The sequence below is a fragment of the Nerophis lumbriciformis genome, linkage group LG20 (assembly GCF_033978685.3).
Source record: "Nerophis lumbriciformis linkage group LG20, RoL_Nlum_v2.1, whole genome shotgun sequence".
Taxonomy (NCBI): Eukaryota; Metazoa; Chordata; class Actinopteri; order Syngnathiformes; family Syngnathidae; genus Nerophis; species Nerophis lumbriciformis.
The window spans coordinates 11309047-11335644 of NC_084567.2; the positions used below are offsets into that span (position 1 = coordinate 11309047).

Here is a 26598-nt window from a genome sequence, read left to right on the forward strand (position 1 = left end):
CTTTTAGTTTTTGCCTTATTTGCTATGGGCACCCTTTTCTTTGTTCCAGTATAACTTATTTATTAAATAAATACTTTCTTACCTGCACGCTGTGTCTGACGCCCGTCTGCATTCCTGAGAGAACGAACCCCGCATCACCATGCGCCCAGGTCGCCACAAAGTACATAACTCCACATGTGTTCATTCATAGTTTTGATGCCTTCAGTGACAATCTACAATGTAAATAGTCATGAAAATGCATTGGATGAGAAGGTGTGTCCAAACTTTTGGCCTGTACTGTATATATATTTTTACATATATATAGATATTTGTTTATATATATATTTTTATATCGATTTTTGATCTTTTTGAATCAATTAAGAATCAAATAAGAATTGCGATTCATTCGAAACTACTATATAGTAAATGTAAATGTTCCAGTTATAGCCAGGATGCTTCTATACCAAGAAATAATTTGATCGATCCTATTATTTCCTAAATCTCTTTTTTTTTTTTTTTTTTTCCAACATAGCATAGAATATAAAACATGTTTTCAGTTATTTCACCTTTTTTTGTAACTCCACATGTGTTCATTCATAGTTTTGATGCCTTCAGTGACAATCTACAATTTAAATAGTCATGAAAATAAAGAAAACACATTGAATGAGGAGAAGGTGTGTCCAAACTTTTGTCCTGTACTGTACATTAGTGTTATTATGTCTTCTCTCTGTATACATCTATATTGCTGATAGCGTAGAAGCTGTCAAAGCTATGTGTATAATTAGCTGGTGGCCTGATAAAACAAGGAGCTACTACTGATAGCGACGCGAGCTCCCGTGAAAGATTGTTGAGCATTTCCCGAAACGCAGACGCGGGAGTTTGTTTGGACACGACTTTATCGCCGGGCGGGTTAATTCTGGGGGAGTTCTTCCAACTGGACTCCTCTCAAAGGTGGACTTGTGTGGGCCGATAAAGATGTTTTCACTTGCCAACTCAGTTCATCATTTCGTCCTAGAAAATGCAGACTCTTTTTTTTTTTTTTTTTTTTTTTTTTCTTCCCTAGAAAGAGGCCTTTTTATTCTGCACAGTTGTGTTTGCCGTCAGACACAACAGAGGAAACACGAGGAGGGAAAACACAGCTGCTGTCTTATCTTGAACTGTAGGCCGTTGTTTGGTTTAAGGCACCTAACGCTGCAAGGCTAATAGACGTCCGTACAAGAGTGGACGCATGCCAGGGTGACCGCTCTCACCATCGGGGATGTTGATCACATCTTAAGGAAGTAAAAACAGGACATGTTTTTATTCTGTATAAACACGTGACAGTGTTGCACTGGAAAGGCAAGGCAAGGCAACTTTATTTATATAGCACGTTTACAACAATTTTTAAATTGGACCAAAGTGCTTTACAGGTTAAAAAGCATAGAGCAAAAAATAAAATAAAAGGGTTCGAATAAATAGTAAAGTTGCAAGATAAAAATAATGAGATAATAAAAGTGCGACAAATGGAAAAAAAAAAAAAGAAGACCTAGAATAACCACTGCCAGTGCTGGAATATGCACACAAGGTCCCGGGCTAGCCAAGCTCAAAAAACCTGTGAAAGTGTATAATTATTTAAATGAAGAATTGCTATAAATATTAGGGTGCTGAAAAAAGTCAACTCACATCTGAATCCCGATGGCTTTTTATTCCTTTTAAAAAATTGTTACATCATTTTTTGAAAAATCCATAAAAAAAGATATATATTAATAACATAATTTTTATTATATATAATATGTTTTGTTTTTTTATGTTTACATGATATATACAGTACCGGCCAAAAGTTATTTACCTTGTAGATTGTCACTGAAGGCATCAAAACTATGACACTTGGGGAGTGAAAACCCTTTTAGGTCACTACCTCTTGAAGCTCATGGAGAGAATGCCAAGAGTGTGCAAAACAGTAATCTGAGCAAAGGGTGGCTATTTTGAAGAAACTAGAATATAAAACATTTTTTTAGTTATTTCACATTTGTTTGTTAAGCACTTGTGTTCATTCATAGTTTTGATGTCTTCAGTGACAATCTACAATTTAAATAGTCATGAAAATAAAGAAAACACATTGAATGAGAAGGTGTGTCCAAACTTTTGGCCTGTACTGTGTATGTATATATATATATATATATATATACCATATTTTTCGGACTATAAGTCGCAGTTTTTTTCATAGTTTGGCCGGGCTCCAGTGCGATTTATATATGTTTTTTTCCTTCTTTATTATGCATTTTCGGCAGGTGCGACTTATACTTCGGTGCGACTTATACTCCAAAAAATACGGTATATATATATATATATATATATATATATATATATATATATATATATATATATATATATATAGATAGATAAGTAAAGTACCAATGATTGTCACACACACACTAGGTGTGGTGAAATTAACCTCTGCATTTGACCCATCCCCTTGTTCACCCCCTGGGAGGTGAGGGGAGCAGTGAGCAGCAGCGGTGGCCGCGCCCGGGAATCATTTTTGGTGATTTAACCCCCAATTCCAATCCTTGATGCTGAGTGCCAAGCAGGGAGTTAATTGGTTCTATTTTTTATAGTCTTTGGTATAACTCGGCCACGGTTTGAACTCACAACCTACCGATCTCAGGGCGGACACTCTAACCACTAGGCCACTGAGCACCAGGTCCCGAGTTAGCAAAGTCCTTTGGTCAAAAAAACCTGTGAAAGTGTATAACTTCTAGTGTAACTGACCAAATAAATAATGAGAAAGACACTTTGAGCATGATTTACCAAAGGTGTATGTTAAAACTAGGGCTGTCAACGTTAAAGGGGAACTGCACTTTTTGGGGGAATTTTGCCGATTGTTCACAATCATTATGAAAAACGACGGATGGATTTTTCTTTAATTCATTCTAAATATTAAATAAATAAAAGTTTGCTTACAGCAGAGCCGATGGGAGCGCCACTATTCGGCCCATAAAATCCAATAAATAACCATTCAAAAAGCGTCAACAATACTCAATTTATATTTTGTGACTTGAATATTAACCAAGTATTAGTAATATTGTTATTATAAGCGCTAACACACATAAACTGTTTATAGCAGCGACGCGATCACTGCCGTGTGTCCCTATGTTAGGATATAACATAAACACAACAGAACAAATACCCAGAACCCTTTGCAGCACTAACTCTTCCGGGACGCTACAAGGTGTCTGTGTGGGGGGGCAGGGGTTTTGGTGGTAGCGGGGGGGTGTATTTTGTAGCGTCCCGGAAGAGTTAGTGCTGCAAAGGGTTCTGGGTATTTGTTCTGTTGTGTTACAGTGAGGATGTTCTCCCGAAATGTGTTGGTCATTCTTGTTTGGTGTGGATTCACAGTGTGGCGTATATTTCTAACAGTGTTAAAGTTGTTTATACGGCCCCCCTCAGTGTAACCTGTATCATTGTTGATGAAGTATGCGTTGCATTCACGTGTGTGTGCGTACAGCAGCCGCACATATCTTGTGACTGGGCCGGCACGTTGTTTGAATGGATGAAAAGCGGACGTGACGACAGCTCGTAGAGGACGTTAAAGGCAGTGCCTTTAAGGCACGCCCCCAAGACTGTGGTCCGGGTGGACTACGGGATATAATGACTGATGAACACCTTCGTTCGATAATGAAGGTTGCCTCAGCTCAAAGCCTGAGCCCCGACATTAATGAACTAGCATCCAAGAAAAGAAGGCAGGTATCTGGCTTGGGCACATCAGATTAGATCAGTGTGTTGCAAACTGAGCAGTTTAAAGTCCTGAATGGTTGTTTTATTCATTGTTATTTTATTTTCTAATTTATTAGCCTGCGGAAAAAGTTAATGTTGATATTTACCTCAGAAGGCTGCAAAAAGAAAAGACGCATTCAATTTTTATTTAAATTGTATTTGATATGCCATTAATATTTTTTAATTATTATTATTATTATTTGAAACTGGATTTTGCATGTCACTATAAAGTTATACAAGCCTTGCTTGTTCAATATTCAATGCAAAACTTGTTTGGGTCCCTATTAAAAGGTTAATTTGTTCAACCTTGGCCCGCGGCTTTGTTCAATTTTTAATTTTGGCCCACTCTGTATTTGAGTTTGACACCCCTGGTGTAGATGATCATATCTTCTGTACATGTTTACTTTAAAAAAGAGAAGTGTGGGATACTTCTCTTATTGCCTTATTTGACTTCATTAAAGGATAGGGGATAGCATTTTATTAAGTTAAAGTTAAGTTCAAGTCCCAATGATAGTCACACACACACTAGGTGTGGTGAAATTACCCTCTGCATTCGACCCATCCCCATGTTCACCCCCTGGGAGGTGAGGGGAGCAGTAGCGATGGCCACGCCCGGGAATAATTTTTGGTGATTTAACCCCCAATTCCAACCCTTGATGCTGAGTGCCAAGCAGGGAGGCAATTTGTCTCATTTTTATAGTCTTTGGTATGACTCGGCCGGGGTTTGATCTCACAACCTTCCAGTCTCAGTGCGGACACTCTAACCACTAAGCCACTGAACAGGTTAAGCAAAACCAGTTTTCTTTTAAAAACATTTATCAGATCTGTTTATCTATTTTAAGGAGGAAAGTAGTTCATCATAGAACTGGTATCCAAATATTGATTTTGAATCAAGAATTGTTTTGATTCGTTTTGAATCGAGAATCGATTCTGAATCAAATCGTTACCCCTAAGAATCGAATTGAGTCGTGTGTGATGATCCGTTGCCTGGATCATGTTTTCTTCTTAGTTTAAGACTCCCTCAGTTCTGTTTCAGCACCCCTGAGTTTGTGTTTTTTGTTTTGCAATGGGTGCTGATTATTTTCACCTGCTTCTGATTAGGGTTCGGGACGCTCACCTGCTCCCGGGCACTAATCAGAGAGCTATTTATTCCTGCCTTTCGCCGCACTCGGTCTGGCTGTTTTGTTTGCGTCATTTTAACAAGTTACGTTTGGTGATTTTTGCATTCGTGTGCTTGTTTTCGATGCTAAGCCTTTCCGTAGCTTTGCCATAGCTACCCGTGCAATCGGCACGCTTTCCTGTATTTTTAGATAGATAGATAGATAGATAGATAGATAGATAGATAGATAGATAGATAGATAGATAGATAGATAGATAGATAGATAGATAGATAGATAGATAGATAGATAGATAGATAGATAGATAGATAGATAGATAGATAGATAGATAGATGGATAGATAGATAGATAGGCCTTTATTGTCATTACACAAGTACAACAAAACTTTGTTTTCAGCACAAACCCGTTCAAGATTAGACAAACAAACAGTGTACAGGGTTACAGAACAGGAACGCTGATGGGTCGCCGTAAGGCGCCCCGTAAAAGATGGGAAAAAGGTAAAAACGCTGGGGAAAAAGATGAGTAAAAAAATACAATCTAGACTGGGCTCCTAAGGGGGCCTAGTCTGGAGTGGGAAAAAACCTCCATCCTGGGTGTGATGATGTAATGTTTTTTATAGACCGAGGCTGATCTGCAAAAGTTTGACTCCAGGTGTCGTTGAGGAGGGAGGGAGGTCAAAAGCGTCCATCATTGAGGTGTCCTCGGGGGTGTTTTTCAGAACAGCCTGGTCCTGTTTTCACAGCGTCAAGGCCATTCGAGGGAGTCAAATCGTAGATTAGGTGTCATGTCTGTGTGATCATGTTTTTGTTTTAGTCATGTTCGGTTTTTGGACTTTTTGTGCACTTTTGTTTTGTCACCATAGCAACCATTAGTTTTCACCTGTCACGTCACGCACCTGTTTCACGTTTTGAGTCACGCACCTGCTTTCACTAATCATGTCTATAGTATTTAAGTTCATTGTTTTCAGTTTGTCGTTCTGACGACATCCCGCATTTATGCTTCTGCACACTCTCCACACACCCTTAAGACCCTTGCTGCTCTTTTTTCATGCCGGTTCTATGCCAAGTAAGTTTTTGTTTATTAAGCCACAGTTAGTGTTTTTTGTTGTTCATAGTTTCTGCCTTTGTGCAAGTATTTGTTTTCATAGCCAAGTCGTTTCTCCGCCACTGTGCGCGCTTTTCGTTTTTTTTGTAGTTATAGTGTTTAAATAAATCATGTATTCACCTTCACGCCACATCTAGTCCAAATCACTTGCACCTCGGGAGCACAAACCAAGCCATGGTCCCAGTCTTGACATTAGGATGTTTGTTTTCCGCGAGCAGACAGAACAATGACTTGTCTGTTCTATTCGCCCATGCTGGGTGCTCTCAAATTCAATTCAATTTTCCTTTTCAGCAAGCTTCTCCATGATGTGATCCATCTTGCGATTCAGTTCAGAAATCGCCACAGTCTGTGTTCCCACAGCCCTGCCCAAACCATCCATTGCGACGAACAGCCTTTGGGCTCCTTGAGTGGCTGCCATCGTCTTACAAATTTCACAATACACCAAAGCAATGCCAAGCTCAATCAGCAGGTGCCCGGTTCCAAATAGATAGATGTCTTCCACGTCCTCGATGGAAAGGACTGAGAGGCACATGATTCTCCATTTATCCCAGGAATCTCTCACGTACCCCGCATCAATGGTTCCATCAGGGCAGCCAGGCTCCTCGTCGAAAAGATTTTGTCAATTGCGTCGAGAGTCCAGCTGATCATATCCATATTTGATGTTTAGATTTGAGGACAGCGCAAAGAAAGAGGCTTCAAAAAAGTTCAGACAAGACAAAAACAAAGAGAGCCAGCTGGGAGAATAGGGAGCGGAAAGAAATGCGACCGCCCTCATCAGAGGCAAGACAGAAAAAGCTGCTTTATTGAAAATAAAGTATTTTCCTACCTGCACGCTGCCTCTGGAGTTCCATCTGCATCTGCATCATATGCGACCCGAGCGTAACAGTGTTTTAAATGTAGAAAAACATCATAATATGACCCCTTTAAGGGCTGATTACAACAAATGATTTGTTTGGGTACTTATCTTTTTGTAGTGTACGTTTTTTTTTCACATATGAAATATGTTATTAATACATCTCCTATATGTAAAAACTTTTAGCAACATGCATGTTCATGCATTCTTGCATGCATTTGTGGAGAACTACATGTCAACACGAGCATCTCCTTCAGCGTGCTAAAAACAGATGACGTTGTTTAGATCGCACTTCTCCGGCGTATCGCCCAAAAAAGGGTGGGGTGTTCTGCAAATCGCGCAACATGACAAAAACAACACAGGTTGGACCGTTGGAGCAATATGATAACATGAATGTGGAGGGAAATGAGTGTCTCCATGGTGACGGCCCTGCATAGCACACGCAAAAACCTAATTTTAAATAGGGCTCTGTGAGGAGGCGTGGCCTGCAGACCTGCAGCGAGGCGGGCCGCGCCGGGACCGGCTCCGAGATGGACGTCAGGTGCGTGGATCGCCCACCTGGGCGCAATGCTATAATCACCTGGCAGTGTGTAAAAGGGCAGCAGCCGAGAACGACAGGGCGGAAGGAGTTGGAGAGCCAGCAGTGCATGAAGAGCAAAAGCGACAGAGAGCAAGACGCAGACGACGACGTGGGCGGCTGAAAAGCGACCAAAGAGCGAGCAGTGGAGGAGGAGCTGAAAAGCGACCTGACGAGAGACTGAGGTTTATTTGAAAAAATAAAAGAAGTCACAACGCTGCTCGCAGTCATGTCTGTCCTTGGTGGTCCATGGAACCCGGAGGGAGGAAGACCTCCACAATTGCATATGCCAGATTTTTTTTAAGTAACTTGATTACTTTCCCAGGTAACTTATTATAATTATCAAAGAGTAATTTAGTCACTAACTCAATTACTTTTTTGGGAAAGTAACACGTTACTAATAATTGTATTTTGCCGAACAATGCATATTACAAACCCTGTTTCCATATGAGTTGGGAAATTGTGTTAGATGTAAATATAAACGTAATACAATGATTTGCAAATAATTTTCAACCCATATTCAGTTGAATATGCTACAAAGACAACATATTTGGTGTTCAATTTTGCAAATAATCATTAACTTTAGAATTTGATGCCAGCAACACGTGACAAAGAAGTTGGGAAAGGTGGCAATAAATACTGATAAAGTTGAGGAATGCTCATCAAACACTTATTTGGAACATCCCACAGGTGTGCAGGCTAATTGGGAACAGGTGGGTGCCATGATTGGGTATAAAAGTAGATTCCATGAAATGCTCAGTCATTCACAAACAAGGATGGGGCGGGGTACACCACTTTGTCAACAAATGCCTGAGCAAATTGTTGAACAGTTTAAGAAAAACCTTTCTCAACCAGCTATTGCAAGGAATTTAGGGATTTCACCATCTACGGTCCGTAATATCATCAAAGGGTTCAGAGAATCTGGAGAAATCACTGCACGTAAGCAGCTAAGCCCGTGACCTTCGATCCCTCAGGCTGTACTGCATCAACAAGCGACATCAGTGTGTAAAGGATATCACCACATGGGCTCAGGAACACTTCAGAAACCCACTGTCAGTAACTACAGTTGGTCGCTACATCTGTAAGTGCAAGTTAAAACTCCTATGCAAGGCGAAAACCGTTTATCAACAACACCCAGAAACGCCGTCGGCTTCGCTGGGCCTGAGCTCATCTAAGATGGACTGATATAAAGTTGAAAAGTGTTCTGTAGTCTGACGAGTCCACATTTCAAATTGTTTTTGGAAACTGGGAACGTCGTGTCCTCCGGACCAAAGAGGAAAAGAACCATCCGGATTGTTCTAGGCGCAAAGTTGAAAAGCCAGCATCTGTGATGGTATGGGGCTGTATTAGTGCCCAAGACATGGATAACTTACACATCTGTGAAAGCGCCATTAATGCTGAAAGGTACATACAGGTTTTGGAGCAACATATGTTGCCATCCAAGCAACGTTACCATGGACGCCCCTGCTTATTTCAGCAAGACAATGCCAAGCCACGTGTTACATCAACGTGGCTTCATAGTAAAAGAGTGCGGGTACTAGACTGGCCGGCCTCTAGTCCAGACCTGTCTCCCATTGAAAATATGTGGCGCATTATGAAGCCTAAAATACCACAACGGAGACCCTCGGACTGTTGAACAACTTAAGCTGTACATCAAGCAAGAATGGGAAAGAATTCCACCTGAGAAGCTTAAAAAATGTGTCTCCTCAGTTCCCAAACGTTTACTGAGTGTTGTTAAAAGGAAAGGCCATGTAACACAGTGGTGAACATGCCCTTTCCCAACTACTTTGGCACGTGTTGCAGCCATGAAATTGTAAGTTAATTATTATTTGCAAAAAAAAATAAAGTTTATGAGTTTGAACATCAAATATCTTGTCTTTGTAGTGCATTCAATTGAATATGGGTTGAAAATGATTTGCAAATCATTGTATTCCGTTTATATTTACATTTAACACAATTTCCCAACTCATATGGAAACCGGGTTTGTACATAACTCAAATACTCAAATTATTTTGTTATTCTGCCGAGATATTACAAAAAGCTCCTAGACTATATGTGGAGGTCTTCCTCCCTCCGGGTTCCATGGACCACCAAGGACAGACATGACTGCGAGCAGCGTTGTGACTTATTTTATTTTTTTAAATAAACCTCAGTCTCTCGTCAGGTCGCTTTTGAGCTCCTCCTCCACTGCTCGCTCTTCGGTCGCTTTTCAGCCGCCCACGTCGTCGTCGTCGTCTGCGTCTTGCTCTCTGTCGCTTTCGCTCTTCATGCACTGCTGGCTCTCCAAGTCCTTCTGCCCCGTCGTTCTCGGCTGCTGCCCTTTTACACACTGCCAGGTGATTATAGCATTGCGCCCAGGTGGGCGATCCACGCACCTGACGTCCATCTCGGAGCCGGTCCCGGCGCGCCCCGCCTCGCTGCAGGTCTGCAGGCCACGCCTCCTCACAGGCTCTTTTACACTTGTTATCAAGTGTAAACACAGTCTTAGTAAATCACAGGCAACACGTCCACAATTATTTGATACTTGTTTTGTATTGACAAATGCTGTGTTTTAGTCGGGATGTGAATCGTACCAAAAAAAAAAAAATCACGATTTAATTTGATTCCAATCAATTCTCGATTCAACACAATTCTAAATTTGAACCAATTCTCACAAAATATGATGTGCTATGTGAATTATACCCAAACCTTTTCAAAACAAGTTACAAAAGCTACTCTTTTGGCTACCATATGACGTGTACGTGCATTGGGTAAACGCATAGATGGCTTAAAACAGTCTTTTTCAACCTTTCTTTTAGCCGAGGCACAATTTTTTCATTGAAAAAAATCCAAAGGCATTAAAACATGAAACTCGATATTGACGATAAAAAGTCGTCGGATATGACTTTAAACCATAACCAAGCATGCATCAATATAGCTCTTGTCTCAAAGTAGGTGTACTGTCACCACCTGTCACATCACACCCTGACTTATTTGGAGTTTTTTTCTCTTTTCCTGTGTGTAGTGTTTTAGTTCTTGTCTCGCGCTCCTATTTTGGTGGCTTTTCCTGTTTTGTTGGTACTTTTCCTGTAGCAGTTTCATGTCTTCCTTTGAGTTTTATTCCCCGCAATCAAGAATATTTCAGTTGTTTTTATCCTTCTTTGTGGGGACATTGTTGATCGTCATGTCATGTACGGATGTACTCTGTGGACGTCATCTTTGCTCCACACGCTGTAAGTCTTTGCTGTCGTCCAGCATTCTGTTTTTCTTCAATTTGTCGCCAGTTATAATAATAATAATAATACATTTTATTTATAAGGTGCCTTTCTGGGCACTCAAGGACACCGTACAAAATCACAACAATAAAATCAAATTTGGATAAAAAAAACAACAACAACAAAGATAGAGAAGAAAAGATGATTACAATGAATAGGCAGTCAGGAATAGGTGTGTTTTGAGTCTTGATTTGAAGAGGGATATTGAATCTAAGTTGCGAAGGTCTGGTGGTAAAGAGTTCCAAAGATGTGGGCACCCATGGTGGACAATTTAAGTAAAGGGACAGTGAGATGGATGGATGAAGAGGATCTTAGGGAACGTGAGGGCGTGGCGACATGGATCAGGTTCAGTTGTAGTTTCGTTCCGCATAGCCTTCCCTAAGCTTCAATGCCTTTTTTTAGGGGCACTCACCTTTTGTTTATTTTTCAGTTTAAGCATTAGATACCTTTTTACCTGCACACTGCCTCCCGCTGTCGTCTGCATATTGTGATCACGACAAAGCAATTAGCTACCTGCTGCCACCTACTGGTATGAAAGAGTATTACACGGTTACTCTGCCGAGCACTGACACTCAACAACAACACATCATTTGCAGATTATAATTACTGGTTTGCAAAAAATATTTTTTACCCCAAATAGGTGAAATTAGATACTTGAAAAACACTGGCTTAAAAAACGTTTTGTAAAATTTCTTTAAAATCTTGTACCGATTCAGGATGCTAATGAATAAGAATCGCGATTCAGATATGGATAAATAGCACCCCTATTTTTTAGACTGCAATTATGTTCAATTAAGGACACTTAATTGGGGACGGCGTGGCGCGGTTGGGAGAGTAGCCGTGTCAGCAACCTGAGGGGTTCCTAGTTCGATCCTCAGCTTCTACCAACCGAGTCACGTCCGTTGTGTCCTTGAGCAAGACACTTCACCCTTGCTCCTGATGGGTCGTGGTTAGCGCCTTGCATGGCAGCTCCCGCCATCAGTGTGTGAATGGGTGAATGTAGAAATAGTGTCAAAGTGCAAGGTAGAAAAGTGCTAAACAAGTATAACCTTTTTATGTTTTACTTATAACATATGTCTAGCTTGTGTGCTATTGTGTGCTTAGCTGTTGTGTAGCTGCTAGCTACTGGACTGCTTGTATCGGAGATATAATCCGATATTAGTTTTTTACTGATACTGGACTGATATCCGATACCAATATCGGATTGGGACACCCCTAGTTTTGCAACTCACAATGTGAAGTACATATAAATGATGTGTGAAATGATTAAATTAACACCTTTATTTAAGATTATTTAGTGGCAAGAGGAAAGTTTCTGTTTTTTTATTGAATTCAATAACGTTTATTTTATCAAAATGCTGGCACTCGCAACTTTCCATGGCCCTATGGTGGGTTATTTTGCAGTCGTATTCAATTAAAAAAAAAGCATACAGACCGACTGAGTCACCAACGTTTGGGACTCTTTGTTTGGGCACTCCCGTTATGCGGATTGATACGCTAGTTTCAATGTACGATATATGCAAAAATTGGATTTGCAAGGCCCCGGGGCTTGGATGAGATCCGCCCGTTCCTTAAGGCTCTGGATGCTGTGGGGCTGTCTTGGTTGACAAGACTCTGCAACATCGCGTGGACATCGGGGGCGGTGCCTCTTGATTGGCAGACCGGGGTGGTGGTTCCTCTCTTTAAGAAGGGGAACCGGAGGGTGTGTTCCAACTATCGTGGGATCACACTCCTCAGCCTTCCCGGTAAGGTCTATTCAGGTGTACTGGAGAGGAGGCTACGCCGGATAGTCGAACCTCGGATTCAGGAGGAACAGTGTGGTTTTCGTTCTGGTCGTGAACTGTGGACCAGCTCTATACTCTCGACAGGGTCCTTGAGGGTGCATGGGAGTTTGCCCAACCAGTCTACATGTGTTTTGTGAACTTGGAGAAGGCATTCGACCGTGTCCCTCGGGAAGTCCTGTGGGGAGTGCTCAGAGAGTATGGGGTATCGGACTGTCTGATTGTGGCGGTCCGCTCCCTGTATGATCAGTGTCAGAGTTGGTCCGCATTGCCGGCAGTAAGACGGACACGTTTCCAGTGAGGGTTGGACTCCGCCAAGGCTGCCCTTTGTCACCGATTCTGTTCATAACTTTTATGGACAGAATTTCTAGGCGCAGTCAAGGCGTTGAGGGGATCCGGTTTGGTAGCTGCAGGATTAGGTCTCTGCTTTTTGCAGATGATGTGGTCCTCCTGATGGCTTCATCTGGCCAGGATCTTCAGCTCTCACTGGATCGGTTCGCAGCTGAGTGTGAAGCGACTGGGATGAGAATCAGCACCTCCAAGTCCGAGTCTATGGTTCTCGCCCGGAAAAGGGTGGAGTGCCATCTCCGGGTTGGGGAAGAGAGCCTGCCCCAAGTGGAGGAGTTCAAGTACCTCGGAGTCTTGTTCACGAGTGAGGGAAGAGTGGATCGTGGGATCGACAGGCGGATCGGTGTGGCGTCTTCAGTAATGCGGACGTTGTATCGATCCGTTGTGGTGAAAAAGGAGCTGAGCCGGAAGGCAAAGCTCTCAATTTACTGGTCGATCTACGTTACCATCTTCACCTATGGACATGAGCTTTGGGTTATGACCGAAAGGACAAGATCTCGGGTACAAGCGGCCAAAATTAGTTTCCTCCGCCGGATGGCGGGGCTCTCCCTTAGAGATAGGGTGAGAAGCTCTGCCATCCGAGAGGAGCTCAAAGAAAAGCCGCTGCTCCTCCACATGGAGAGGAGCCAGATGAGGTGGTTCGGGCATCTGGTCAGGATGCCACCCGAACGCCTCCCTAGGGAGGTGTTTAGGGCACTTCCGACCGGTATGAGGCCACAGGGAAGACCCAGGACACGTTGGGAAGACTACGTCTCCCTGCTGGCCTGGGAGCACCTCGGGATCCCCCCGGAAGAACTGTACGAAGTGGCTGGGGAGAGGAAAGTCTGCTGCCCCTGCCACCCGATCTCAGATAAGCGGAAGAAGATAGATGGATGGATGGACGGATTTGCCAAAAAACCGAATCATACGAAAAGTGGGGAGTACAAAAAGTGCAACTTCTTTGTTTCTTATCACCCCAAACCCAGCGTTAATGAGTCAACGGTTGCTCAGGTTGTGTACTTTGATGTCGTCCAGTATTATGCGTCCAAACTTTAGCCGAGTCTAAAATGTAACAGCTTGTGTTCCACCAAGTAAAAACCGCTGCACCGCCAAGAGGCTCACTCACATATGAGCACACACATAAAACATGTAAACACCCACTCAGGTGGGGGGAAAGTGTCTCTGTTTCTCCTGCAAACCAGCGCCGGGCGTCCGATAATAGACGCAGTGTTTAGCGGGGGAACCGGAGATCACAAATCGGACAAGACAGTCATTCATGCGTGCGACCTCCGACCCCCTCAGCCGGTCACAGGTGACTGTGACAAGTGGGCTCATGTTGCACACTTTGCTTTGTGCCATGCCGTGTTCAGTAAACATCTTTAGCTCCTGACCTTCACTTCACTGCAAACATGGAAAGAGCTAAAAGAACTAGATCTTTGTTTTGGTGTTTGCGAGCGGAGTGTTGTTAAAAGCCCCATAAAGTCTGCGATTCCAGGAGGGTGCTACATGTGGCAAATCTGTGCCACACATTTAGATTAAAAAAACACATATTTTACGCAGATTCCGAAAAACTGCTTAAGTCATATAATGGTAAGTAAGTAGGTTCTTAAAAACAGCAGAACACCAATGTCATGTCGAGGATCTTTGACGAGCAATTTTAGAGTAGGTTCTTAAAAACAGCAGAACACTCCTGTCATGTTGAGGATCTTTGTGTAGTGTTTTTAACAGTAGGTTCCTAAAAACAGCAGAGTACCTATGTCAATATAGAGGATCTTTGACTAGCAAATTTAGAGTAGGTCCTTAAAAACATCAAAACCCTCCTGTCATATTGAGGACCTTTGAGCAGTGTTTTGGGAAAAAATAACAAAACGGTAAGATTCAAAGACTTAAGTCAACATGACCATCATTTTTTTAGTGAGAGTGCAGCGCTGTGCAGTGCTTGTAATTGGTTGACGGCGCGATGCGCACCCTGAACCCCATTGTAAAAATGTGTGTTTTTACATGTGTTGTTTGTTCTATTTTAATTTATGCTTACATTTACCATGCTCACATTGGTTAAATTTGTAGTTATGTTACCTTGATTTCGGCCATGGTGTCATTTTGATAATTGTTTTGTTTATATTCTAATTGTAATATTTTAATGATGATAAATTAATGTGTTGTGGCAGTTGCGTATGTCAACAATGCGGCGGTTCGAGGAAACACCCGGTTCCTTTTCCAAACACCTCTTTCATGAACTGTCAACATGAGAATGCTAAACAGGAAACGGATTTGTAAATACACAGATGGTGGCAGACTGATGCAATAGCAACGCACAATATCTTTCATTGTACATTATCCACTCTTGGGATAAAATAACAAAACAGTAAGATACAAAGACTTAAGTCAACATGACCATCATTGTTTTAGTGCAAGTTCTGTGCAGCGCAAGTAATTGGTTGACGGTGCAATGTGCACCCTGAACTCCATTGTAAAAAGGTGTGTTTTTACATATGTGGTTTGTTCTATTTTAATTCATGCTTAAATTGACCATTGGTTACGTTTGTAGTTGTGTTACCTTTAATTGGGCTATCATGGGTTCATTTTGATCATTTTTTTTGTTTATTTCATAATTGCAATATTTGAATGATGATAAATTAATGTGTTGTGGCAGTTGCGGATGTCACCGATGCGGCGGTTTGAGGAAACACCCGGTTCCTTTTCCAAACACCTCTTTAATGAACTGTCAACATGTGAACGCTAAACAGGAAGTGCTTAAAGTTTAATGGATTTGTAAATACACTGAGACAAAGTCTACATTCATGGTGTTTTGGAAACCGCACCAATTTTTTTTCCTCAAAATTTTCAACTAACTCAAAGTGTTTTGCCAAGAGGATTATTTGCAATGTGTACATTTTCAAAATGTGCTGGTTCTATTTTTGGCCAAAGTAAGACAAAGAAAACAATCTGAAGTTGTCTTTATTTTTAAGTTATTACGCCATGATTTCACAAGTGGGGCCCACGTGGGAATAGACTTTTCTCCAATGCGGCTCCTGAGATAAAATGAGTTTGACACCCTTGTTCTAAAGCATAGGTGTCAAACTCTGGCCCGCGGGCCAAATTTGGTAATTTGGTAACACCGCATTCAGCGTTAATTCTCATACTTGCCAACCCTCCCGGGAGACTCCCAAATTTCAGTGCCCCTCCCGAAAATCGTCACGTCCGCTTTTCATCCAGTCCAACGAGTGCTGGCCCAGTCACATAATATGTGCGGCTTCTGCACGCACACACAAGTGAATGCAATGCATACTTGTTCAACAGTGATACAAGTTACTCTGAGGATGGTCGTATAAACAACTTTAACACTGTTAGAAATATACGCCACACTGTGGACCCACACCAAACAAGAATGACAAACACATTTCGGGAGAACATCCGCACCGTAACACAACATAAACACAACAGAACAAATACCCAGAATCTTTTGCAACACTAACTCTTCCGGGAAGCTACAAGGTGTGTGTGTTTGGGGGGGGGTGTAGGTTTGCTGGTAGCGGGAGTGTATTTTGTAGCGTCCCGGAAGAGTTAGTACTGCAAAAGGTTCTGGGTATTTGTTCTGTTGTGTTTATGTTGTGTTACGGTGCGGATGTTCTCCCGAAATGTGTTTGTCATTCTTGTTTGGTGTGGGTTCACAGTGTGGCATATATTTCTAACAGTGTTAAAGTTGTTTATATGGCCACCCTCAGTGTAACGTGTATCGCTGTTGATCAAGTGTGTGTGTGCGTACAGAAGCCGCACATATCTTGTGACTGGGCCGGCACGTTGTTAGGTGGTGGGCTGGTATAGCTCGGTTGGTATAGTGGCCGTGCCAGCAACTTGAGGGTTGCAGGTTCGATCCCCGCTTCCGCCATCCTAGTCACTGCCGTTGTGTCCTTGGGCAAGACACTTTACTCACCTGCTCCCAGTGCCTCCCACACTGGTTTAAATGCCATCCATCCATCCATCCATCTTCTTCCGCTTATCTGAGGTCGGGTCGCGGGGGCAGCAGCCTAAGCAGGGAAGCCCAGACTTCCCTCTCCCCAGCCACTTCGTCCAGCTCTTCCTGTGGGACCCCGAGGCGTTCCCAGGCCAGCCGGGAGACATACTCTTCCCAACGTGTCCTGGGTCTTCCCCGCGGCCTCCTACCGGTCGGACGTGCCCTAAACACCTCCCTAGGGAGGCATTCGGGTAGCATCCTGACCAGATGCCCGAACCACCTCATCTGGCTCCTCTCGATGTGGAGGAGCAGCGGCTTTACTTTGAGCTCCTCCCGGATGGCAGAGCTTCTCACCCTATCTCTAAGGGAGAGACCCGCCACCCGGCGGAGGAAACTCATTTCGGCCGCTTGTACCCGTGATCTTGTCCTTTCGGTCATAACCCAAAGCTCATGACCATAGGTGAGGATGGGGACGTAGATCGACCGGTAAATTGAGAGCTTTGCCTTCCGGCTCAGCTCCTTCTTCACCACAACAGATCGATACAGCGTCCGCATTACTGAAGACGCTGCACCGATCCGCCTGTCGATCTCACGATCCACTCTTCCCTCACTCGCGAACAAGACTCCGAGGTACTTAAACTCCTCCACTTGGGGCAAGATCTCCTCCAACCCTGTTACATTTAAACTTGGTTTAAATGTAACTTAGATATTGGGTTTCACAATGTAAAGCGCTTTGAGTCACTTGAGAAAAAGCGCTATATAAATGTATTTCACTTCACTTCACTTTAGAATGGATGAAAAGCGGACGTTACGACAGCTTGTAGAGGACGTTAAAGGCAGTGCCTTTAAGGCACGCCCCCAAGACTGTGGTCCGGGTGGACTACGAGATATAATGACTGATGAACACCTGTGTTCGATAATGAAGGTTGCCTCAGCTCAAAGCCTGAGCCCCGACATTAATGAACTAGCATCCAAGAAAAGATGGCAGGTATCTGGCTTAGGCACGTCAGATTAGATCAGTGTGTTGCAAACTGTTTAAAGTCCTGAATGGTTGGTTTATTCATTGTTATTTTATTTTCTAATTTATTAGCCTGTGGAAAAAGTTAATGTTGATATTTACCTCAGAAGGCTGCAAATACGGTAGTAAAGAGGCATTCAATTTTTATTTAAATTGTATTTGATATATTTTTTAATTATTATTATTTGAAACTGGATTTTGCATGTCACTATAAAGTTATATGAGCCTTGCTTGTTCAATATTCAATGCAAAACTTGTTTGGGTCCCTCTTAAAAGGTTCATTTGTTCAACCTTGGCCCGCGGCTTTGTTCAGTTTTAAATTTTGGCCCACTCTGTACTTGAGTTTGACACCCCTGTTGACAGCTCTCCTGTCACAAAGAATATCTTAGATTCAAGTTTTTGCAGTGGGGGCTTAAAAATAGCAATTTTGGCTTTGTTTAGTAGGAAAGTCCCCGCCTTCATGACGGCGTGGTGTAGTTTAAATGTGAGCTTCCTGTCAGACGTTGTGCTGTCACCAAAGTGTGTCAGCTCACTTTAATCATCAGACCACTGTTCGTTTAAGATTTACGACCTGTCTGTAATATTGAACACACAAAGACAAGGACCTAAACACAGCGTCTGGCCCATGTGTCCACACGTGTGTGTGTGTGTTGTGTGGAATTTCCGTTAACAATCCTGCACTAACACATGTGGTGGATATTTATAGCTCCAACGCTGACTTCATGGAGGCAACCAACGCCCCTAAAAAACAACTCCTGTCTCGAAAGCTTCACATCGCACACATTTGTTATTGTCGTGATTATTGGGCAGGTCCTTGAATGCATCATGATGTCACCATCATATTTAGCTCTATAGCTGATCCAGGCTCGGATTGTGGACTGTGGAGCTCGTCATGTTGGCGCCCTTTAGGTGCACGTCATCTCCTCTTCGCTGAGTCACGCCGCCCTGTAAAGAAGAGGAAACACGTAAACGTACGTAAGACTCTTAGTAGGCCGCCGACAGGAAGTGGAAATGGATGAGACTTTCTCCAGAAGTTGTTCTCCGTTTAGGGGGTCGGAGGTCGTCGAGCTGAGTTAATGATCATACGACAAACTCGGAACTCGCAACGCTTGACTTCCTCCTCGCTCCTTGCAGGCTTTTTTTTTTTAATAACATTCCAAGTAAATGTTTGCTCAGCACATTCTCGTGCGCTAACACACTTCACACGCTCACACACACTCTGAATCGTCCTCGTACTGTACATTCTCCACCTCCTTTCACTACCCAGGCGTAGCGGAGCCACACTAAACGCAAACAAATACATGAGAGCGTCAAGTGTGAAAACTTAAAGGAATAAAGACGTCTATATTTGTGGAAAAAGCTGCATATTTTGACAAATTTTTAAGATTTTTGAGGGAAAAAAATATGCATGTGGGGAAAAAAAAAAAAATAAAAAAAAATAAATATATATATATATATATATATATATATATATATATATATATATATATATATATATATATATATATATATATATATATATAAGAGTATCTTATTCACCATTTGATTGGCAGCAGTTAACAGGTTATGTTTAAAAGCTCATACCAGCATTCTTCCCTGCTTGGCACTCAGCATCAAGAGTTGGAATTGGGGGTTATTAAATCACCAAAAATTATTCCCGGGCGCCGCGCCGCTGCTGCCCACTGCTCCCCTCACCTCCCAGGGGGTGATCAAGGGGATGGGTCAAATGCAGAGGACAAATTTCATTACACCTAGTGTGTGTGTGACAATCATTGCTACTTTAACTTAACTTTAACTTTACACATACAAACTGTAGCACACAAAAAAGCACATTTAATTAAAAAAAACTTTATTATGGTCTTACCTTTACTTATAAATGAAGTCCATGAGCCGCTGTTGTGCTGGATTAATGCACCACCTGACGAGAGTGTTATATCAACTAAAGCCCTCACTTAAACTTTCCACGTGCAAGATTTAATCTATTTAAAAAAGTGTAACCGAGGGTTTATAAATGTCGCCTATACTGTATGAAACTACAAAATAACAAACACGGAGGCTCCAGTTTACACGAGGACCACTTTATTTACCTTCTTTCAAAAACTTCCGCTCCACTCCAACGTGTCATCACTTCCGCTCTTAGCGCCTTCAAAATAAGAGCTCAAGGCATATACTGTATAACAGCACATAACAGGAACTTAACATCACAAAGAGGAAAGCCCATAAAAATAGGTTACAAAAGTTATTTAATAAGAAGCCAAAAAGTGCAAAAACAATAATGTTCGTGTTGGAGGAGTTGTGAATGTTGTGGCCCTGCAGTCATTCACAACTCCTCCAACACGAACATTATTGTTTTTGCACTTTTTGGCTTCTTATGAAATTACTTTTTTAAATAGATTCAATCTTGCACGTGGAAAGTTTAAGTGTGGGCTTTAGTTGATATAACACTCTCGTCAGGGCTTGCAATCTACAGCGGGGGTGCAGGAGGCGAGCCTCAGCCAGTGCGTCTTTTGCTGTTCACCGCACCATCTCTTCTCAGTATTTGAACGGCAAATGTGAAAATTCAGCGATTTTAAATAAAAATAATCTAAAACTGGTGAAGTTAAATGGAAAATAACTTTATAGTATAATCACTAGATACATTTAACAATTTAATTAAAAAAAATTCTTTTTACATTTTTTTTCTTTACATGATGGCAGGTGAGGCCCCGCCTCACCTGCCTCTAGTGACTGCACGTCACTGATATATATATATATATATATATATATATATATATATATATATATATATATATATATATATATATATACCTTCTCATTTCAATGCATTTTCCTTATTTTCATGACTATTTACATTGTAGATTGTCACTGAACTTTGACACCTGTGAAGTGAAAACCATTTCAGATGACTACATCTTAAAACTCATGGAGAGAATGCCAAGAGTGTGCAAAGCAGTAATCAGAGCAAAGGGTGGCTATGTTGAAAAAACTAGAATATAAAACATGTTTTCAGTTTATTCACATTTTTTTGTTAAGTACACAACTCCACATGTGTTCATTCATAGTTTTGATGCCTTCAGTGACAATCTACAATGTAAATAGTCATGACAATAAAGAAAACGCATTGAATGAGGTGTGTCCAAACTTTTGGCCTGTGCTGTATATATAGTCAAGGTGTCTGTGGTTTATCCGTTATACAGTGCTCAATCCCTACAAGCCTGTTTCGCAGGTTTCCCTGCTCTTCAGGGGACAACACTTCAGGGGAATCCCTTGAAGAGCAGGGAAACCTTGAAAAAGTATTGTAGGGATGAAATAGCCTCTGTGTTTTTTCCTGACCTAATGTATATATATATTTTTTATTTTTTTATTTGTTATTATTTTTTAAATAAATGATGTGTTTTGTATGTTGTTTGTTTATATAATATATCTTTAAAAATATTTATTTTATTGGAGAAAAAATGCTGTTTAGTTGTTTTGGAAAAAATCATTTGAAAAAAATATTGCACAATTTATAGAAGAACATGTACTGTATCTTATGAAGAAAAAATAGTACTGTTGTGTCATGGGGAAAATGAAAAGTAAATTTGAAAGTAAATTTGAGGAACAATATTGAATGTGAAAACTTATGAGAAGAAAAATATTAGGTACTGAGCAAAATTGTATCTGTATTTTTAAGGTCAACATTTTGCATAATGTAGAGAATATATTGTAACTCATTAAGAAATAGGTAGTATTTTAACATGGAGTAAAAAATAATATATTTTTGGATTTTTAAAAATATAATTCAGATACAATTTATATTTTCTAGAAAAAGGAAAATATTTTAGAGGGAAAATAGATTAGGTTTTTTCAAAATAAGGAATGATTTAAAGAGGAAAAATAATATACTACTGAGAAAAATCTTATACATATATTTATTTAAGTCAAAATGTTGTGTAATGTCAATAAGTTATTGTATCTCATTAGGAAATAATTAGTATTTTAACATGCGGTAAAATAATATAATTTGGGAAAGATAAGATGCCGTGTTTTTTCTAAAACAAAAAAAGCCAGATATTTTCGAGAAAAATATATTTGTTTGGCAATAAGGAATGATTTAGAAAAGAAAAATACTATATCACTGAGAAAAATGTTATATATATTTTTTTAAAGTCAAAATGTCGAGAATATGCAGTAAAATTATGTTTTTGGGGGGAATTAAAAAAGAATTCGACAGGATGTTGTATATTTTCTTAAAAATAAATGAATATATATATATATATATATATATATATATATATATATATTTTTTTTTTTTTTTTTTTTTTTTTTTTGACAAAATGTTTTTTGGCAATAATGAATGATTTAGAGAAGACAAATAATATATTCCTAGGTAATAGAAGAATAGCATCTTATTACATTAAAAAACGCAGTATATTATCAAAAGGAGATAAGATGTACATTTTGGAGAAACAAAAACTGTTGTTTTTGAGACGTTCCGTAAGATAAACATTTTTAAACAAATGCAGATTTCAAGAAAAATATCGACAAAAGAACAAAATGATTGATCTTTTCGGAGTGAAGTCATATTTTCCTCTATTTTTAAGTGGTATTTTCATTTTTGTTAAAAAAAAGTCGCATATTCAAATGCGTCAAATCCTCATTTGAAGCGACGATGATTTAAATGTGATGCTTCTCCACAGACGGAGAAGAAGATGTTTATGATGAAGGACGGATAGAAAGAGGAAGAGAAGATGTCGTTCTTCGGCCTGGATTGTGTCAGGAAGAAAGAGCCCGGTAAGATACTGACATATTTACCCAAAGATGATCATATTTGACTAATGTTTTTCTTTGATGTCAGAGCTGGAGAGGAAGCTCAGGGCCAACGACCGAGAGTACAACATCTCCTTTAAATATGCAGTGAGTGGAAACAATCTTTGTCCTGGCTGCTCAGTACAATATGGCTAATAAACAACATTCATATTGGCATTAGAATATATAATAACAATGTTGTTTTCAGTTGGTTCTAACGGTAAAATACCCCAGTTATATAGATGATCTTTGACTACCATTTTGGAGGATGTCCTAAAAACAGACGAGTCCTGTCATATAGAGGATCTTTGACAGGATTTTTTTACAGTATTTGCTAACTGTAAAATACTCCTGTCATATAGATAATCTTTGACTACAATTTTGCAGGACGTCCTAACAGCAGACTACTCCTGGCATATAGAGGATCTTTGACTGGATTTTTGTTACAGTATGTGCTAACTGTAAAGTACTCCTATCATGTAGAGAATCTTTGACTACCGTTTTGCAGGCAGTCCCAACAGGATCTTTGACTATTATTTTTCACTAGGTGCTAAAAGCGGAACACTCCTGTTATATAGAGGATCTTTGACTACCATTTTGGAGGATGTCCTAAAAACAGACGAGTCCTGTCATATAGAGGATCTTTGACAGGATTTTTTTTACAGTATGTGCTAACTGTAAAATACTCCTGTCATATAGATAATCTTTGACTACAATTTTGCAGGACGTCCTAACAGCAGACTACTCCTTGCATATAGAGGATCTTTGACTGGATTTTTGTTACAGTATGTGCTAACTCTAAAGTACTCCTATCATGTAGAGAATCTTTGACTACCGTTTTGCAGGATCTTTGACTACTATTTTTCACTAGGTGAAAAATAATAGTCAATAGACGCTACAAGGTGTGTGTGTGGGGGGGGGGGGGGGGGGGGGGGGAGTTTGGTGGTAGCGGGGGTGTATTTTGTAGCGCCCCGGAAGAGTTAGTGCTGCAAAGGATTCTGGGTATTTGTTCTGTTGTGTTTATGTTGTGTTACGGTGCGGATGTTCTCCCGAAATGTGTTTGTTCTTGTTTGTTGGGGATTCACAGTGTGGCGTATATTTTTAACAGTGTTAAAGTTTTTTATACTGGCACCCTCAGTGTAACCTGTATCGCTGTTGATGAAGTATGCGTTGCATTCACTCGCGTGTGCGTACACAAAGCCGCACATATCTTGTGACTGGGTCTGAACGATGTTAGAGTAGATGAAAACGGACGTGACGATAGCTCGTAGAGTACGTTAAAGGCAGTGCATTTAAGGCACGCCCCCAAGACTGTGGTCCGGGTGGACTACGAGATATAATGACTGATGAACACCTTCGTTCGATAATGAAGGTTGCCTCAGCTCAAAGCCTGAGCCCCGACATTAACCCGACATCCAAGAAAAGATGGCAGGTATCTGGCTTGGGCACATCAGATTAGATCAGTGTGTTGCAAACTGAGCAGTTTAAAGTCCTGAATGGTTGTTTTATTCATTGTTATTTTATTTTCAAATATATTAGCCTGTGGAAAAAGTTAATGTTGATATTTACCTCAGAGGCATTCAATTTTTATTTAAATTGTATTTTATATATTTTTTAATTATTATTATTATTATATGAAACTCGATTTTGCGTGTCACTATGAAGTTATATAAGCCTTGCTTGTTCAATATTCAATGCAAAACTTGTTTAGGTCCCTATTAAAAGGTTCATTTGTTCAACCTTGGCCCGCGGCTTTGTTCAGTTTTAAATGTTGGCCCACTCTGTATTTGAGTTTGACACCCCTGCTGTAGAGGCTCTGGACGAGTTGGTCCTTTGTGTACTGGAGCTAGTCCCAGGACAGTCCAGCTGTCCGGATCAGAACCATATGGACAGCAAGCGTCCTGCAGTTGACCCCCCCAGCTCCATTAGTTAAACATTTGCAAGAGTTCTACAAACAAACTGTAGCTTTGCCAAACAAGCTTTTTAGATGAGATTCTAAACAGCTGCCATCCAAAAGATTACCAAAAGTTACATAAACGGGCAGGCCACAACATTAGGTACACGTGCGTATGAAGGGATACTGGTAATGATGAGGATGCTGCTACTAATTTTTTTCAATGAAAATGTCCTCCCTAGACGAACGCCATCAAGACCTCCAAGTACAACTTCTTCACTTTCCTACCTCTCAACCTCTTCGAGCAGTTCCAGAGGATCGCTAACGCCTACTTCCTGTTTCTGCTGGTGCTCCAGGTGCGTCATTCTGTGATGAAGTCATATTTTCAAAAACCTTTCTCATGGTAAATACCTCAAGTTTATTTAAGAGTTTTGCAAAACTATGACTTCTCTGCATCCTCCCAATGTTTTTCTCGATAAATATATGTCTATCTCCTATCTTTTTCTTTCCTAAATTAACAATTTATTTTGCGATTCATGACCTTTTAAAGAAAAAATATGACTTGGCTGTTATATTTCATCATGTATGATTAGAACCAGTGACGTGCAGTCCATGATGGCAGGTGAGGCGGGGCCTCACCTGCCATCATGGAAAGAAAAAAAATGTAAAAAGAAAAAAAATTAATTAAATTGTTATATGTATCCAGTGATTATACTATAAAGTTATTTTCCATTTAACTTCACCAGTTTTAGATTATTTTTATTCAAAATCGCTGAATTTTCACATTTGCCGTTCAAATACTGAGAAGAGACGGTGCGGTGAACAGCAGCCAGTTGAGGCACGTCACTCAGTGCCTCAACATGGATTGCGGACTCGGCTAACTGCTGGCCTGCTGTGCAGTGAGACTGTATTGCTATATGAATTATATTATACATTTCCATAGTTTAGTTAGCTGAGGTATATAATGTACAGTGTATTTTGTCAACAACTGTATGTGTGTAACGTATTTCTTGTGCTGAGCGATCATAAAACAGCTGCAAAAGACGCACTGTCTGAGGCTCCAGTAATCCCGCCTCCTGCACCCCCGCCGTAGAATTATTATATCAACTAAAGCCCACACTTAAACTTTCCACGTGCAAGATTGAATCTATTTAAAAAAGTTATTTAATAAGAAGCCAAAAAGTGCAAAAACAATAATGTTGGTGTTGGAGGAGTTGTGAATGACTGCAGGGCCACAACATTAGGTACACCTGCAGACTGCAGGTGTATCTAATTCACAACTCCTCCAACACGAACATTATTGTTTTTGCACTTTTTGGCTTCTTATTAAATAACTTTTGTAACCTATTTTCATGGGCTTTCCTCTTTGTGATGTTAAGTTCCTGTTATGCGCTGTTATACAGTATATGCCTTGAGCTCTTATTTTGAAGGCGCTAAGAGCGGAAGCGATGACACGGAGTGGAGCGGAGGTTTTTGAAAGAAGGTAAATAAAGTGGTCCTCGTGTAAACTGGAGCCTCCGTGTTTGTTATTTTGTAGTTTCATACAGTATAGGCAACATTTATAAACCCTCGGTTACACTTTTTTAAATAGATTCAATCTTGCACTTGGAAAGTTTAAGTGAGGGCTTTAGTTGCGGCGCATGGACTTCATTTATAAGTAAAGGTAAGACCATAATAACGTTTTTTTTAATTAAATGTGCTTTTTTTGTGTGCTACAGTTTGTATGTGTAAAGTTAAGTTAAAGTACCAATGATTGTCACACACACACTAGGTGTAATGAAATTTGTCGTCTGCATTTGACCCATCCCCTTGTTCACCCCCTGGGAGGTGAGGGGAGCAGTGGGCAGCAGCGGCGCCGCGCCCGGGAATCATTTTTGGTGATTTAACCCCCAATTCCAAGCCTTGATGCTGAGTGCCAAGCAGGGAAGAATGCTGGTATGAGCTTTTAAACATAACCCGTTAACTGCTGCCAATCAAATGGTGAATAAGATACTCTTTAGGGTTCATATGTTTGTAAATCTGACTGTGATGAAGTCAGTGCCTCACCAGCCATCAACCTCACCGCACGTCACTGATTAGAACTATTTAGGAAAAAAAATGACTCTCCAAAATGTTTTTATTCTTTAAGACTACCGTATTTTTCGGACTATAAGTCGCAGTTTTTTTTCATAGTTTGGCCGGGCTCCAGTGCGAC

General features: G+C 40.7%; 1 protein-coding gene across 1 annotated transcript in view; it reads left to right on the plus strand.

The window, feature by feature from the left end:
* The window catches only part of LOC133619413 (phospholipid-transporting ATPase ID-like), a 111089-nt gene that overhangs the window by 18004 nt on the left and 66487 nt on the right, over positions 1-26598 (plus strand). The window contains exons 2-4 of the mRNA XM_061980417.1: positions 22402-22495; positions 22560-22618; positions 24647-24760. Of these exons, the coding sequence (XP_061836401.1) occupies positions 22453-22495; positions 22560-22618; positions 24647-24760 (216 nt within the window). The 5' untranslated portion in view covers positions 22402-22452. The remainder of the gene's footprint in view (positions 1-22401; positions 22496-22559; positions 22619-24646; positions 24761-26598) is intronic.